The sequence below is a fragment of the Pleurodeles waltl genome, chromosome 3_1 (assembly GCF_031143425.1).
Source record: "Pleurodeles waltl isolate 20211129_DDA chromosome 3_1, aPleWal1.hap1.20221129, whole genome shotgun sequence".
Lineage (NCBI taxonomy): Eukaryota > Metazoa > Chordata > Amphibia > Caudata > Salamandridae > Pleurodeles > Pleurodeles waltl.
Genome location: NC_090440.1, coordinates 1776739930 through 1776755913, shown reverse-complemented (window position 1 = coordinate 1776755913; position 15984 = coordinate 1776739930). Strand labels below are relative to the sequence as shown.

At 43.0% G+C, this 15984-nt stretch overlaps 1 protein-coding gene across 1 annotated transcript in view; it reads left to right on the top strand.

The window, feature by feature from the left end:
- Nucleotides 1-15984, top strand: part of IGF2BP2 (insulin like growth factor 2 mRNA binding protein 2) — a 479778-nt gene that overhangs the window by 200901 nt on the left and 262893 nt on the right. Inside the window, exon 5 of the mRNA XM_069225797.1 lies at nucleotides 4165-4228. Coding sequence (XP_069081898.1) covers nucleotides 4165-4228 — 64 coding nt within the window. The remainder of the gene's footprint in view (nucleotides 1-4164; nucleotides 4229-15984) is intronic.

Here is a 15984-nt window from a genome sequence, read left to right as displayed (position 1 = left end):
CTGTGGACATATCCGTCACGTTTGTGACGGAATATCCCATCCGCCAAGGTCGTAATTAGGCCCAGAATGTTTAAGAGCTAACATAAGGTCATCATGCTGATGTGGTGCCTTTATGTGGCTTGGTGTCATCATGGCTGGAAGTGGGAGGCAGTCGCAACAGACGCTGATGGCACGATTGGTTGTAACACAATAGCTAAAGCGTCTACAGAACCAGTCTGGGTAGATTGACAAGGAGATTAATCTGTGGTTAGAGGGAGTATGCAGCATAAAGTGTTTTTAACTCATTTTTTATTGGTTTTATACAAAAGGTACAACTGTCATTCAGAAAATGTGCACGCCAGTTAGTTATCGGGCTGATTAGGGTCATATCTGAAGCATAAGAAAATAATTTAGAAATGTTTGGTGGTACTTGGGCCCACTCACAGGCCGTGGCTAAGATGCGTGTTGAGAATTCGGACCAGGTAACATCAGAAATTGCTATATTCATTTACAGTAAATAGTGGAAGAACATCAAAAAACGCCAACATGAAAAACCCAATTCCCAACCCTCCGTTGAGTGTCCATTGGCCTAGGGAACGAAAATGGGCTGCAAATCAACACAAAAGTCTAAGCTCTGCTTATGCTCTCGAATAGTTTCGAAAGGAGCTGGGGCTCTTTTCAGACTAGTCTCTTGGAACATCAATCATGCCCAGGAGATGTTAGAAGGGCAATATCGTCTGGATATGTATGGGGCACACTGGGGAGTATGTTACTCTCTGGCAATAACAATAGGGCCAGTGCTGATGACAGTCTGCCTTTTTCAGCTAGACCAGGGCGAAAGAGGGGGTAGAGACTCAGGGTAGTTTTTAATCTTTCCAATAACCATTCTGTGGATACTCCAGAGCCTTGTGCCATTTTGTTTCCTCAATGTTTGGCTGTCCCAATCTCTCCTTCCACCAGGCAGCATCAAATAGGGATATCTCTGTGTGATCTATTCCTGCTTAATAAAATCAGGTGATTAGTCTTCGCCCATGCCCTATGGTATATAGGGTTTGAATCACTGCATGTTTGGGAGGTTCCCCTCAGTTGTCTCCAAACAGCCAGCGTAGTGTGTGTAAGTGGCTACCATAAAGTCAAAACCTCCTGTAGCCCTGTGTTATCAACTGCTGCTTGGAAGGGAAAAAGAGCCCTCCTTCATAGAGGTCTCCCAGTGCACTGAAAGAGCCTTACCAAACATAAGCAACTTCTACATCTTATTCCGACCTGCACTCCGCATTTTCTGTTCCTGTATGTGCATAACTAATCTCAGTGCACACTTATACAATTCCCCTCAGCATCGTCCAGGTGAAAACTTCATAGCCCTATTAAAATTGTCCAGTGCAGTTGTCCTTGTTTGATTGAATAAGTTGGTAATTGCACTCCACGCCCCAGTGTATTTACACTAACTGCAATTCTTCCTAGAAATTATATTCAAGGAAATACCAGGGCTGTGGACAGCCCTTGCTTGTTGGTCAATTGTTTTCTCTCCACTTGAGCATTGAAGAAGGATTATCACAAAGTATATATCTCTGATATTAATGTGAGATGTTCTTAGTATTTTCATCCATCTGTTAACTATTGTGCTGCTGGCTTGCAGAGTTTGCAACTTCAAGACATCTTTGGTGTCCCCTCCATTTTGCAGTACTTTTGCTTCACTGTGGTCTGATTGTATTGTGCTGGTTTGACAGCTGTGTACCTCTTATCCCCTTCCAAGATGACAACCAGGCAGCAGCTCCCAATGCAGTATGGCCCATTAGTTTTGCAACTGCACTTCTAAATGGCTTTATATCCTCTCCTTGCTGATATGAAGGAGATCGTCCAGCTCTGGAGCCCCATTGCTCCCCAAATAAGGATGCTATTTACAGATAACTACACAAGTTCTTTTCACTCCGGGGAATGCAGCCACCCTCTTAATCGTGGCTCCCGTTCCTTGGTAAAGTGGCTCAGAGGGGACTGCGGTTTCTGCTCAAGGATACTTGGGCTCTTGAAGCAGAAAGTCCCTTCCCTCCAGCACTGCCATCAGAGTGTAACTTCTGACTCAGTGCAGTTTTCAGGCCTTTTGTATCTCTGTAGACTTCAGCTCACGCTGAGTCACTTACTTTGGTCTAATTAGGTGAACATTCCAGACGCTATGGATGTTTATGGTGGAGGATTCTGTGCATGGGTCATGACAGTTTATAAGTACATCTGTCTTTATCAGGGAGACATTGTAGTGACCTAAGAGTTTGAGTGATGTAACGTATGAGTTGTATTCCAGTGCTCAAGCAAGCATCTCCTTGTAAAGTAGCTTTAATTTAAGATAGTCAGATCATATAACACCAAAGAGTAAATATTTTCCATAATCTAGGAAGAACTGATGTCTGGACAGTTATTACATTGACTATCAGTAGAAAGTCTATGATGCATTCTAAACTGAGACTGAGCAGTTTTGGCCATATTGTTTACACATGATTGTTAGAATTATCTATATACAGAGTAAAGCCTATGCAATGACATTATTAATGCTAGTGTGAGCAACAACGAACGGTGTGGTGCGGTTTACTCACACTTCATCAGATGAGATAGAAGGATCTGAAAAGATTGGTTGAAGTTGAGTCTTCTGTGTGTTCAGTTTAAGAAAGACTTGATGGATATTGGTTTGAATATAAAGGCTCTAGACAGGAGTGTGATGCTAAACCTAATATCATTTGTAGGTTTATCTGAATATGGTCACCATATTGTTGTTAAGTGATGCTAGAATGATTCTCGCTTTCTTTTTGAAAAATCACTATTAAGTTGAACAAGATAGGAGCTAGACAGGAATCGTAAGATACACAGAAGGGATATTTGTTTGGTCTGAGATTTAGGAATCAAACTTCATTATTAGGGGCAAAATTAACACCCAGTCGCTTATGTTTGTGTGGTCCTTTATGGTATCAAGGAGAATACTGTGGTCAAAGGAAGAAGACAAAGGCAAATCAGGAGAAAAATACACCACTGTCAAGAGTGACGAGAGCATCATTGTTTTGTAGCATGGCAGCTTCAGTGTTAGACAGGCCAGAGCTGTAAGTAACATAGGATGTGAAGCAACATTCCCAGTGACATCAGATCACCACCTACATTCCTGCCCTTCGGAGAGAAATGGAAGTTACATCTGTTGGAAGAGCACTATGACCCTTCACGATAAAAACCTACTTTTCATGATGCCATTATGCAAATTACTTTGATTCAAACCACTAGGTTCCAATCCTATATACATTGCCCCATTGCTCCCCAAATAAGGATGCTATTTACAGATAACTACACAAGTTCTTCTCAAGCTAAATATTGGTTTCCATTCTCATCCAATACAACATGTGTATTTCACTATCAGCCTTGTCTTTTGGCTTTGTGACTTGACATTTAGGGGGTTATTACAACTTTGGAGAAGGTGTTAATTCGTCCCAAAAGTGACGGTAAAGTGACGGATATACCACCAGCCGTATTACGAGTCCATTATATCCTATGGAACTCGTAATACGGCTGGTGGTATATCCGTCACATTTGGGACGGATTAACACCTCCTCCAAAGTTGTAATAACCCCCTTAATCTCTTCATTGCCTGCACAAGAAAATATCTCTATATATTCTGTGATTTTTCATCATTATTATTACATAGGGACTCTGTTTCTAACATGAGACAGATCTTTGGTGCTGAACACCTTGTTTTGACGTACTTCACCTATTTTTGTGCAGAGATGTTTACCATTTTAGAAACAAAAGGGGCTCTGATAACGTGACTAGTCTGTAAACAGGAAATGCATTTCCTCGATTAATTGCCAGTTATTACAAGCAGAGACCGCTAACTTCATGCTTGTTTTGTCACTGTTGACTTTTTGGTAAAAGAACGTTTGGATAGAAAGCTGTTCCAGATGACCTCTAGTTGCTCAATAACAAGTGTGTATTACTTCACATTTCAAAACAAGTATAGATGAGCTAGAGATTCTGAATCAGTTTTGTACTGTGTGTTTTGGACTTGTGGAGTAAGCGAATATGAGACTGTACTGCAACAATACACATGTAACCAAACTTTGTTTTTGATCAGAATCTGTTACTCAGGGTGTACAGCAATGTTAGACCACCCTACTGTACCAAAGTCCTAAAGTGCTGTTGCTTTTTGTCTCATAGTGAACACTGACACAGAGACGGCGGTAGTGAACGTGACCTACGCAATGAAAGACCAGGCAAAAGTGTAAGTTCAGCCATTGTTTCTGTAAAATAGAATACTGGTGTGTTTGTGATCTTGATTATCAACTTCACATCACAGCAGTGCAAAAAAACATAATTTCCTTTGGTCGGTAATTTCTCTGTCTTTTAAGTCTGCTGTAAAATTGTAACTTTATGGCCAGTATCTCTTACAAACATTTGAGCTACTCCGACGATTATTTGAGGCAACTTTGATTTTGGTGTTCAGTTTATCCTCTCATGATGCCGTGTGTCCATTTGCACATCTGCTTGACGCAGTGATGTGTTTTATTTAATTGGGATGTTATTCCCACCCAGGGAATTGTTCTGACACCTTTCAGAGTAAGAGCAAAATTCAACATCTTAAGAAACCAAAAATACATTGCAATGTAATTTAATCAGACAAAAGTAAGGTTTCCCTTAATGGCTCTAGTCCCCTACTGCCCGTTGTCTCCCTATATAGTGTCCACTGAGGGTAGACCACTAACAGTACAGAAGGGGGGCTGTCTATCTAGGTGCTTTTTTTACGTGGTGTTCCTGTGCTGAAAAAGATCATTCAAATTAAAGCATATTCATGTGTTGAAAATAGATCTAATATGGCTTTGAAGTCGATTTACGTTCGTTTTCTTTTCTATTAAAGGCACCAAGACACCATCCATTGAAAAGTATTAAGCTCCTCTTAATTAGTCTGACATACTCAACAATCACCACCAATAAGGTTTCGTGAATGTCCCTTTGTTTGACATCTGGATTGGTTAGAAACCTTTCTTTTGACATCTTTCACTAGATTGGTCCCTTTAAGTAACGGAGAAGAAAACTGGGCAAGTTTGAAGTATGAAAATAGTGTTACAGCTAGACCAGAGCACTGGTCTTGTGCTTTGTAGGTTGCTGCAACATATGGTGTGTTGTTGCCTTGAAGTAGGATAGTGGAATGGTTTATTATCCACAATCAAGTAGCAAGACTGTGCCTCGCATAAAGTCTAAGGATCGCCTCACACCTACCTCAAGGCACTGCATTGGTTCCAAACGATGTTACGGGCTTAGATCAAAACTCTGCACCCCAGACAAAGTGCAAATGCAAAGCTTAATTTCAGCTGCCTGAAAACATTTGCCCCTACCTGCCACAACCCCATTATCAAGAAAACTGTAACACATTTTTTCTTTTTTTTAAATTGAGTTGAACAAATGGTGGGACTTGTAGAGGGATGATGTAATTATGCTGTCCTCCACTAAGATTTACCCCACACAATGCATTTAGTATTCACCTTTACAGGAGTACTTAGATTTACTTGTTTTGCAAAGTTAAAACTAAGCCTTTATGATGATCGTCCCGGCATGTTGGCTAAATGTTGTAGTCATATTTTTTTCTTTTCTTTTACAACATATGTATACAACGTGACATTTTCAACAGTGGTCAGCATAACTAAATAGTATCCACTCTTATTTTGTGTGCTACTTATGCCCCGATACCATTCCCCATGTCCGCTTCATGTGCCCTCCCTCCCATGCATGGCAGGCCGAGTTCCTGAGGTCAAACAATTCGTGATACGCCCACTACCTTGTTTCTGTGTCTTGGCCTGCACCGCCCAGGCCACCACGTCCCTCTGTGTGTTTGTTCTCCATTAAAGCTCATCTGAGTCCTGCTGACTCCTTTCTTGAAGTTCTGAAGTAGATGGTACTGCAACTGCAGTCCTGCTGTGACCCACCAGGCCAGCCAGTTATGGCTGTTTATGGATGATGACCTCAATACAGTAGCTCCTCTTCCCTCCCAGTGATCCACCCTACAGGTGCAGGAAGTACAGCAGCTCTGTTGAAATGATCTACTCTCACTGGTGCCCATTAAGTGTACTTCGATCTATCCTGTTACTAAATCATGGCCTGTGTTCAGAAAGGATCGACTGGAGGAGCAGAAGGGGCATCACCGATCGTTAATGAAGCTACTCTATGCCTCTTGGAATTTGTCTGGAGTGTCATTGTGCTCGGTATAACCAACTCACAGGTGGCCACTTTGTGCATTTCTTGGTGACAGCCATCTAAAGACGGACAAACGCCTGTCTTCCATAGTCCCAAGATGCATATCTTGGCCACAGCTAATGCTGTAGCAAGCCATCTTCTCTATTGGTTGGTGATGGGGGGGATAGGTGTCAAAGGAGGAGGATTCTGGCTCAGTGAAGATGTTCGGCTGTGTCCAGGGATTCTCATAGGGTGTGCTGAACTTGGGTCCAGAAGGCTTTGATTCAAGGACACGCCCATAGCAGAAGTACGATGTCTCCGTCTTGCGACCTGCATTGCCATCATATGGTCATGGGAGGATCTTGGACATTCATAACCTTTTTGGTGTCGAGTGCCATCTCTGTAAGGTCTTGAAGTAGCTCAGTTTCAAGTGAGCTTATCTCAAGGGCTTGCCATGGTGTGTCATTAGGTCAGCCTAGTCCCCTTCTGAGAACTGTACTTGGAGGCTTTCTGACCACCAGGCTTTCAGTGATAACAAGCTGGTGGTCGAGAACTGATAGTCAAGCTAAATTGTGCAGAGACCTGAAACCACCCATTATAGGTGCTCCATTTACATTTACACAGGATCTGTGAAAACTGTAACCCCTGCTGGGTTAGGCCTATTGCTTTGCTCAGGCATCAGACCAGACATTGATAGTCTCAGACGTGGTGTGGTTGAAGCATGAATTGTTTCAGAACCTAGGGAAATGGAGATTCCCGTCTACGAGGAGTTCTGAAACAGAGCATATGCCTCTAGTTTCCCACACCATCCCAGACAGTTCTTCATTACCCAGTTGGATTGTTGTGCTGAGCCAAATAAGAGCTTGTGTGTGCACTTAAGGGTCTATTCCCAACAATTTGTGGGCCACGTGCAAGGCCGTGTTCATCCTGTGAAAAATCAGGTGGAAGGGAAGAGTCTTTGAGTGTCACTTGTGTAAAGCATTTTGATGCCTCCTCACCCAGGAGGGCCCTTTCCGGGGCTACCTATTGTGGTATGTCAAGGGTGTTGTTGTGCAGAATGTAGCTAATCGGGGTTAATAGAGAGATAGTGCCAATCAGCATGTGAGTGTGTGTGGCAGCCAGAGGTCCCATTTGTCACTTAATGTAGTTTCCCCATTTTTAGATGTGGTTTCAGCCCCCATAGGAAGGTCTTCATTGTTTTGTCTATGGACCTCATTAGCAGTGCAGGGATATGAAAGAGGGGTCATCATAAACATATACTTAAGTCTGGGGATGATGTTCATTTTGAGCAGTTGTGTTTTCTCCCATATTGAGAGATTAGTAATGTCCATCTGTCTAGGTCCGCTTTTATTTTTGTCAGTAAGAGATTGATGTTGAGCTCCCTCATGTCTTGCAGCCCAGGGAACACCTCAGTCCCAAAGAATCTTAGCTGGGTAGCGACCATCTAAATGAAAGGCCATCTAGCACTGTGATCCTCCTGTCAGCAGGAGTGCCTCACATTTGTTCCAGTGTATCTTGAAGTCGGACAGGGCTGAAAAGAGTGAGTTCAAGGCATTGAGAGCCCGAAGAGAGGACAGAGGGTCAGTGAGTGTGACTAATATATCGTCCACATACAGTGAGAGTTTACTTATCCCACTTGGGTTCTGTATGCCATGAATGTCTGGGAATACTCTGACTGCTATTACTAAAGGTTCCTGTGTGAGTATGAATAGCAAGGGGAGAGAGGGAACAGCCCACGTGTCCCTGTTGATCGCGAACTGCGTGAAGAGGTGTTTTTTACAAACGACCCTCGCCATGGATTGTGTGTATAGTCTCTAGATCCAAGTTTGATATATTGGGCCAGCATTCAGCCAGCCAAGCACTCTAAATAGGTAGGACCACTCGACTCTGTCAAAGGCCTTTTCAGGATTGAGGAAGACTTCCAGGTTCTCATCCTGATCGTAGTATGCCTGCCAGAGGATGTGGGTAAGTGATCAGAGATGGGCTACGAGATGTGGTGGGGGATAAAGCCTACCTGTTCACTGTGAATGAGGAAAAGGAGGACACATTTGAGTCGATTCGTCAACACTTTGGCCATGAATTTTGTGTCAAAACGTAGGAGCGATATTGGTCTATAGCTGGCACAGTCTAGGGGATCTTCCCTGTTTTTAGGATGAGGGCTGTTTTGGTGCTAATATTCTTCGATAAGATGTTAGGATCAAGTTGTGTTTCTCCAGAGGCTTTGCGGTGGAGTGGCACCACAAAATCTTTATGTAGCTGGTAGAATTCTGCTGGGTAGTCATCAGTGTCTGTTGACTTGCCGTATGGGAGGCTGTCAGTGACTGCCTTAATCTTATTCTCTGTGATCTCCACCTCTCAGTTCCTGCGTTGGACTTGTTCCTGCGTGGCTGTCCTGGGGCTGGTCAAGAAGTTTTCTATCACCTGGGGCAATTCCGAAGAGTAATAGACTCAGAAAGTATTCAAGATGTCTATTGGATGCTTGAGAGTGTGTTTGTTGGGGACCTGTGATGGCCAAGACAACACAATCATTCTCCTGTTGCTGTAGCTGCATTGCCAGTTATCTCCCTGCTTTCCCCCCTTTCTTGTAATACCTTTATTTGAGCCTGAAGAAGTCATTTTCCACTTTTGAGGAGTACAGGGTGTTATGTTTGTGTTTTGCTTTCAGAAGGGCTTTAAGAGTAGCTAACTAGGGAGATACAGAGTATAAGTACTGTAAGAAGGGCGTCGCCACTGTGCATTCTATTTGGGCAGCAAGGCCTGCAGCATATCTATTCTCTGCTCAAGTGTCTCGCCACAGTTCTCCTCTCTGATAGGTGTCTCCTGCAGACCATAAAGTGCTAGGAGAGTCGACTGACCCTACATTATCGTCCAGATACTGCTGTATGAAGGATCGTAGTCTCTATTTGTCACGAGGAAGACATTATCCAGCCAGATTCAGTCACCATTTGCCGGAGAGAGGACGAGAGATTCCAATGTGTAGGTGAGGTTAAATGGCATCCAGGTCAGAGACCCCAGACGGTTCATTTCCACCAGCTGACCCAGTAGTGTTTTGGACATCAGAAAGTACTCAGTGCATGTTCGTGTACACATGAAGTGAATGTGTAATCTCTGCCCATGTGGTACATCATCCTCCCTGGGTCGGCCAGAGAATAGTTATTCATTGTCTCTTAGAACCCTTCTGTCCGCCATAAGTTGCTGCATTTATGAACGGTGTTACAGCTGACCTAAAGTACTTGGGTTGATAAAGGAGGCATTTGGTAGAAGTACCTGAGAGCTTGAATTTAGGACTCTCACTTGGAGCAGACTTTCCAGTCTTCAGTCATTTGTGAGTGTCTGTCAGTTTTCCTTCAACTCGACTGGGGAGGTTTCAAGGGTGAGCAGAATTTATCTCTTGTGTGAGGAATTTTAGGCTGTGATTTGGACTTTGTGGCCCAGTGGACCATTTTCACGTAACTGCTTACAGCCATTGGGCTTCAGCTGGCAGGGTTGAGACTGTGGCTTCATGCAGACTGGCCGTAGAGGCATGGTTGCTCCAGGTTTCTGTATGGGGCTCAATCATGTCCTCTAGGTATCCCTCCAGTGTCTCGGGTCCTCCAGTTTCAATGTCCTGTTATCATGTGTGATGAGCATGGTGGCTGGGTCCAGTAAGCCATTGCGAGTGCCCAGTTCTTTTAGATATGGTCGCAGCACAATAAATAATTTACGTTTGGCCATCATTTCTTGTGAGAAGTGCAGCGAGCTGAAAACTTTATGGCTGTCGAAGGAGAACAGTCCCTGGGGTTTAGTCTTTGTGATGATAGCACAGGATTGTTGGAGACCATGGAAGCATGCTATGATTTGTTGTGGGCCTTCCTTGTGCAACAATTGTCTCGATCTGGCTCTGTGTGCTCTTTGGAATGCTAAAGGTGGGTCAAATGTCAGTTTAGTGAGAGAGGGCAGAAAATGTGTCAGAAAGGACATTATTTTGCATCCCTCCTTGTCCTCCAGTTGTCTGAGAATCTCAGGTTGTCCCTACCATTGTAGTCTTCTAGCCTGACCACTTTCTTCTGGAGGTAGCAGTGATCTTGCTATCAGTTGATATGGGTGGTAATTTTCGGTTTAATCTGGTCGATCCAAGATTCTGTCACGAGGAGCCTGGTATTGAACAACGTTAAGTCTGAGTGGATTCATTGAATATCTGCAGAGGTTTTGGAGGTGTTGTCTGTTAACTTGGCTAAAGTTGTGCGCATGGCAGCAAGTTCTTTCATAATTGCCTTTAGTTCTGTCTCTTGCACCAGGTCATCTGCATCTTTGGCTGATTTGCTTGCTTTACCAGTAGCAACTTCTGTGTATAAAAAATTGTCTTTTGTCTTCAACATCATTGTGGGGTTTACTCGAGCCAAGGCTGTGTATCTACACTGTCAAAATATTTACTAGGTTACGCCCAAGTCTTTCTGGACAGCTGTCCCACTCAGGCAAGAAGTGGTGGGACAGGAAGCATATTTCATTAAATACGCAACAAATATAAGTATAAAAATAGAAGTAGGACTCGCGCCCCATCATTCATACACCTTACTTAAATAGAGTCACACTTTGTTCTCACATATTCGTATAAACTTTCTTTTTTCATGACAGGGTGCACTTTTGAATGGGCTTCATAGACACTTTTTTTCGAACTTGAAAAATCCATTTCTGATTTATTCTTAGTTACCATTTACAGCCTTGAAAAAGCCCTAGGTGATTGCACCGCATGGGGCGAAACACGTGTCGGCTGTTCACTTATGTTATCTGCATCATAATTATGAACTTTGAATCAATAAACAGACTCGAACACAATACTAAAATCTGATGGATCACTTTATTTTTATCGCACTATTAATCAGCTATATTTATTTATTTACATGACAAGCCATGCACAATTTTTGTGCTACGCATTATTTTGATAACTTTGCACATATTTCCCTTTTAGTCCCAACTAGGGACTTTGTTTACATTACATCTGTATATACACATTCAGTGTGAAGTCTTGTTATCCATTTCTCATGCTAAGTATTAGTCCTCTTTGGTACAGAACTAGTTCTGGAAATATATTGACAATTAATTTCTCAATTTAATAGTCTCATCACATAAATAATTAATATATACAGTTTGGTTACTTAATACATTTTTAATCTTTATATTCAGATTGCCAACAATTCACAAAATGAACCTTATTTGATGAGTATTCTTATGGTATGATATCTTTGTATTATAACTTATCTAATGACTACACTATACTTAATTCACAATGATTATTCTATAAACTGTGTAGGGCCAGCACTCTTCCTATCCTTCTATTGATTTTTTTTGTTGCCTCAGCTTTAATTTTTTTACGGTTTTCTCTCATCCCTTGAAATTTCATCTTGGTGTTCACTCCAAAAATGACTTTTAACGGATGGCTGTATCTACACACTTTCAACTAGATTTGAATCTTATATATTATCACTTTTTCACTAATCTGCACTATTATTAAGGATCTTGTTCTCACATATTCATATAAAACTTTATTTTTGCATGACCGGGTGCACTTTTGCATGGGCTTCATAGACACTTTCTTTCAAACTTGAAAAATCAATTTCTGATTTATTCTTACTTACCATTTACAGCCTTGAAAAAGCCCTAGGTGAATGCACTGCATGGGCCGAAACCAGTGTCGGCTGTTCACTTATGTTTTCTGCATCATAATTATGAACTTTGAATCAATAAACAGACTCGAACACAATACTAAAATCTGATGGATCATTGCCTATCTGTGACTAACATCTTCAACAAAAGATTTCTTCAAAAAATGTTTTAAGTGGGTTTTCAACTTTTGTATCTCTAGAAGTTTACTTACCTGGGGAAATAGTGGTCCAAACCCCCACTTGATCACCCATTGTTCAGTCTTATATTTCAGGGCATTAACTACTGGAAGGGAGCATTGGGCCTTGATCAATTATATTTACTATATCTGATGATGGGGTCAGTTCCTCCCCACGCTGCGCCACTCCAGGGTACCCCATGGGTTTGTGTGTCTTGCAGCGGGAAAGCCCTGCGTGGAGTGTCATGGATCACATCCTCTGGTCAGCCCTGCCAGTTAATTCAAGCACAACCTTTCGTGAGAGACCTTTATTGGGGAAGCTGTTGGTTCCCATATGTTTTGGTGCCCTCAGTGGGGGGAGCTAATTGTTTCCTGCTTCCTGTGGGCCAATTTGTCTATACCACACTGCTTACAAGGAAGGTGTGTGTCCGTGGGTGACTACGCCAGCTGTTCATGGCCTCTGGATCCAGTGTGCTGGCTATGGGAGTACCTGCTGTCTCTAGAGGACCCCACCTCCCAGCATTGATGAGGCAGCTGAGGTGCAATGGGGCCTGGAGACACCAGTCTGTCGACTTCGGCTCAAACGTTCCTTGTGAGGTGGGCCACAAATCACTGGGGCTGTAGTAGTGCGGCACAGCAACTGTGGGTGGGGTTCAGCGTCTTGGGTTTCGGAAGGCCGTGGTGCATGCGCTGCCTGTGATGGTGCCTCCTTTGCAGATACTGTGCTGTCACTGGAAGGATGTAGCGGCTCTCTGGTGATTTCAGGTGCCTTCCCCGTAGTCTGGGGGGCTGTGGGGCCACTTTATCAGCAGTCAGAATTGCCTGTTAGGAAGGCTGTGAGTGAAGCTTCACAAAAGTGCTGCCATGCCATCGGGTGCCAGACTACCCCCCCCCCCAACTTATCCCTTTTGAATTCGTCTATGTGAATCTGATCTTTTAAAAATAATTCTCTGAATATGTTAATACAAACTTTTGTGCTAAGTCACTGATAGATCGAAGACCAAGCAAGCATCAATTAAGTGATGTTTTTGGTGGACAACTTCCTTGAGAGGTGTCCGGTTTTATGGGCTTTCACTTATGAGTCCTCATGACTTATTATTACATAATGCTTTAAGCCTACCACAGATGTTTTATAAATAAAGCTCGGCTCCAGGTTGTATGGTATCTCCTTTTTATTTAATTTTTAATTTTCATCAGTATTCAAAATATGTTAATTTTTAGATCTCATTGCCAAGTGCAATCTATTCTTACCAGTTCTTTAAAATATACATTAGATTTTTGCTCTACCAGATGAGTATTTCCCGTTTACCTAATGCTGTTGACAGTTTGATACATCATTCCTCCTCCTAGGACATGCTTCCGGTGAAAAGCATGAGAGACTCTGTTTGTCACATTCAATTATTTGTCTCAAATATGCATTATGCCTTTAGGTCATCATCCAGATTAATCACAATATACGCAGCTACAAAACAAGACACTCCATGCTGCTTCATTGTTCCCAATACACTTCGTAGTTCAAAAGGAAACCCTACAGGCCATGATTCTATGGCATCCTACACTTTTATATTGAGAGGACTTTCCTTACATTCACAAGAATGTTGATGTAAATAAAATCTTAGCATGCTTCAGCGACAATGGAAAAGCTAATTGCGAAATCACTTCAGTCAGTGGTAGTAGACTTTACATAAACTTCAACACCTGGGTCACTACTGAGAAATATTTCCCTTCTGTTTGTTTTAGTCTTGTTGAAGCTCCTGAACTACATTTTAGTATTTAATAAAATAGTGCAGTGAGAGCAACTGTAAGTTGTGTGACCAGCCATTATGTCTGACTTAGCAGCTTTAGCTGTGTCATCCTCTTCAGCCATTAGCTTGTTCTTGTCATCACCATTCAGCCATTGATTTGAGACTTTCTTTATCAGATCTTGAATCAGCCCAAATGAGTATTTCTCCATCAGACGTCATGCAGTTAACCACTGGTTGCATAACTCCTTCAAGGAAATACTTCTATAGAAGTGGATGTTGTGCATTGTTATCTAAAACTATATTTGGCTCAGATCTTGAACTGAAGGTGCCCTCTTCTAAAAGCAGTACGATCCATCTCATAAACAAAGACTTTCAATATTCATTAGGTGTTATTGTCAAGAAAATATTTTTTTTCTATGTCTGAAATATGTCTTCCTGAAGCACTGCCTTTTGGTAGATGGTGGGGGGAGGGTAGAACTGCAGATTCTGTTGCTCAAGTTGAAGAAGATCCATTGGTTGATGTCAGTCTTTTGTTGTTCCCTTGATTACTTCAGTGTGTCTGAAAACTGCCAGTTCCAAAAAGCTCTCACCCTTTAGTGCCTTTGTTGTGGGTGCTCTAGACAGAAGACTACTTCTGCAGAGCACCCGTCTTCAGAACTATTTATTTAGAGCCTGGAGAAGACAATGAAAATGAGTGCCACCTCACACCAGTTATGAACGTGTAGTCTGTGAATTCACATTTCCTGTCTACTTTGACTGTGTAAAAGTGAGACTTCCTGACGCGCGTGTCATTCCAGTTCCAAATGCCCTATAACCAAGGGGTCTCCGATAATGACTGTGCAACCACAGCAAGTGTTTGCCTGACAGACAGTTTCCCACAAGGGAGGGGAAATCACCTGAGTCAACCCTTGCTGCAAGAGCTGATTACCTATTCCGAAGCACCTGGAAGCCAGCCTGTCTGCTAATACAGGGAACGATCTTCAGTGGGTGAGTGGCTGCAATGGCAGCTGCGGAACCCCTCGACAAATGTGTGACAATAGGGCGACGCTCTTACTGCTACTCTGGTTTTGGAAATTCCAAGGTGAGACTCAGAAAAACTAAAGTGTTACCAAGAAATGGGGCCAACAAGGTGGAAAAAAAAGTGGTAGTCACCCCACCATAATAGGTATTAAGGGGGAGACAGAGGTAAGGGATCATATTATCGTGATTTAGGCCCTGTGACTCTTATGGGCAAAAAGAGGGACGACACATATAGATACATGCAGATTGGGAGACAGGGAGATAATTGCCCAGAGTCTACCCATACCTTGATTTTTATTCCTGTCAGTAGGGGTCCAAGAATAACATTTAGGAGGACACCTTAGACAGTTGTAACACTGAGCTGCTTAAGAGGATCCCTTTAGATGTAAGGCATATACCTTAACACACATGCACACTTTGCATAACTCTGGATGTTGGCCTGCGCCAGAGCGTAGTAGCACGCCAGTTGATGAAGCATGCCACTATAAAGTTGGAGAGGGCATTTTTAGGATACTCACTAGGGTTTCAAGGAGATATAGTGTAGGAATTTACACAAATCTGTTCCCCTCTTCCCTTTCTTTAGTGTGTGAAATACAGGTAATGAGCCTGTCCACCCTGCAGGTGGAGACACTGTACAGGAGTAACAAGGTGCAGAGTGATTTTTGCAATGTGGGGCTGCAGGAACGAACTGTGGAGAGTGATTTGTGTACGGTGGTGTCAGTGGCCCCCAACTCTCCAGTAGGTTTCCTGGCAGAAATCATAAAGTCTCAGTGTGACTCTGGGCCTGATCTATAAAGTTGCAGGATATAGCCTGCCCTTGACTTGTGAAACTTCAGCACAGCCCGGAACTGCTGGACAGGCATCCAGGTACAGTGTGACCAGAAGTGCTGTGCAATCTGAGACTTACAGCTGAAGCCGTGGTCCACCATCCTCCAGTGTGGCCTGTGCAATGCAGTGCCAAATGCTCAAGCCCAGCCTTTGCATGGCTGCACCAGTCTAAATCCAAATAGCCATAGTGGGGCTCCATCCAGCACTTGCTGGACCAGCCATGGAAGATCCAGCACTCTCCTGAGCAGCCAATCCTGGCTGCAGTCTTCTCAACCAGATGCGACAGTTAAGGAGGCTGAGAGGAACAGTAGACCATGCTCAACCCGTAAGAGGGTGAGGAAGCATCGGAGAAGCCAGACCATTCACACACTCAAATACCATTAGGGTGACAACCTGTGG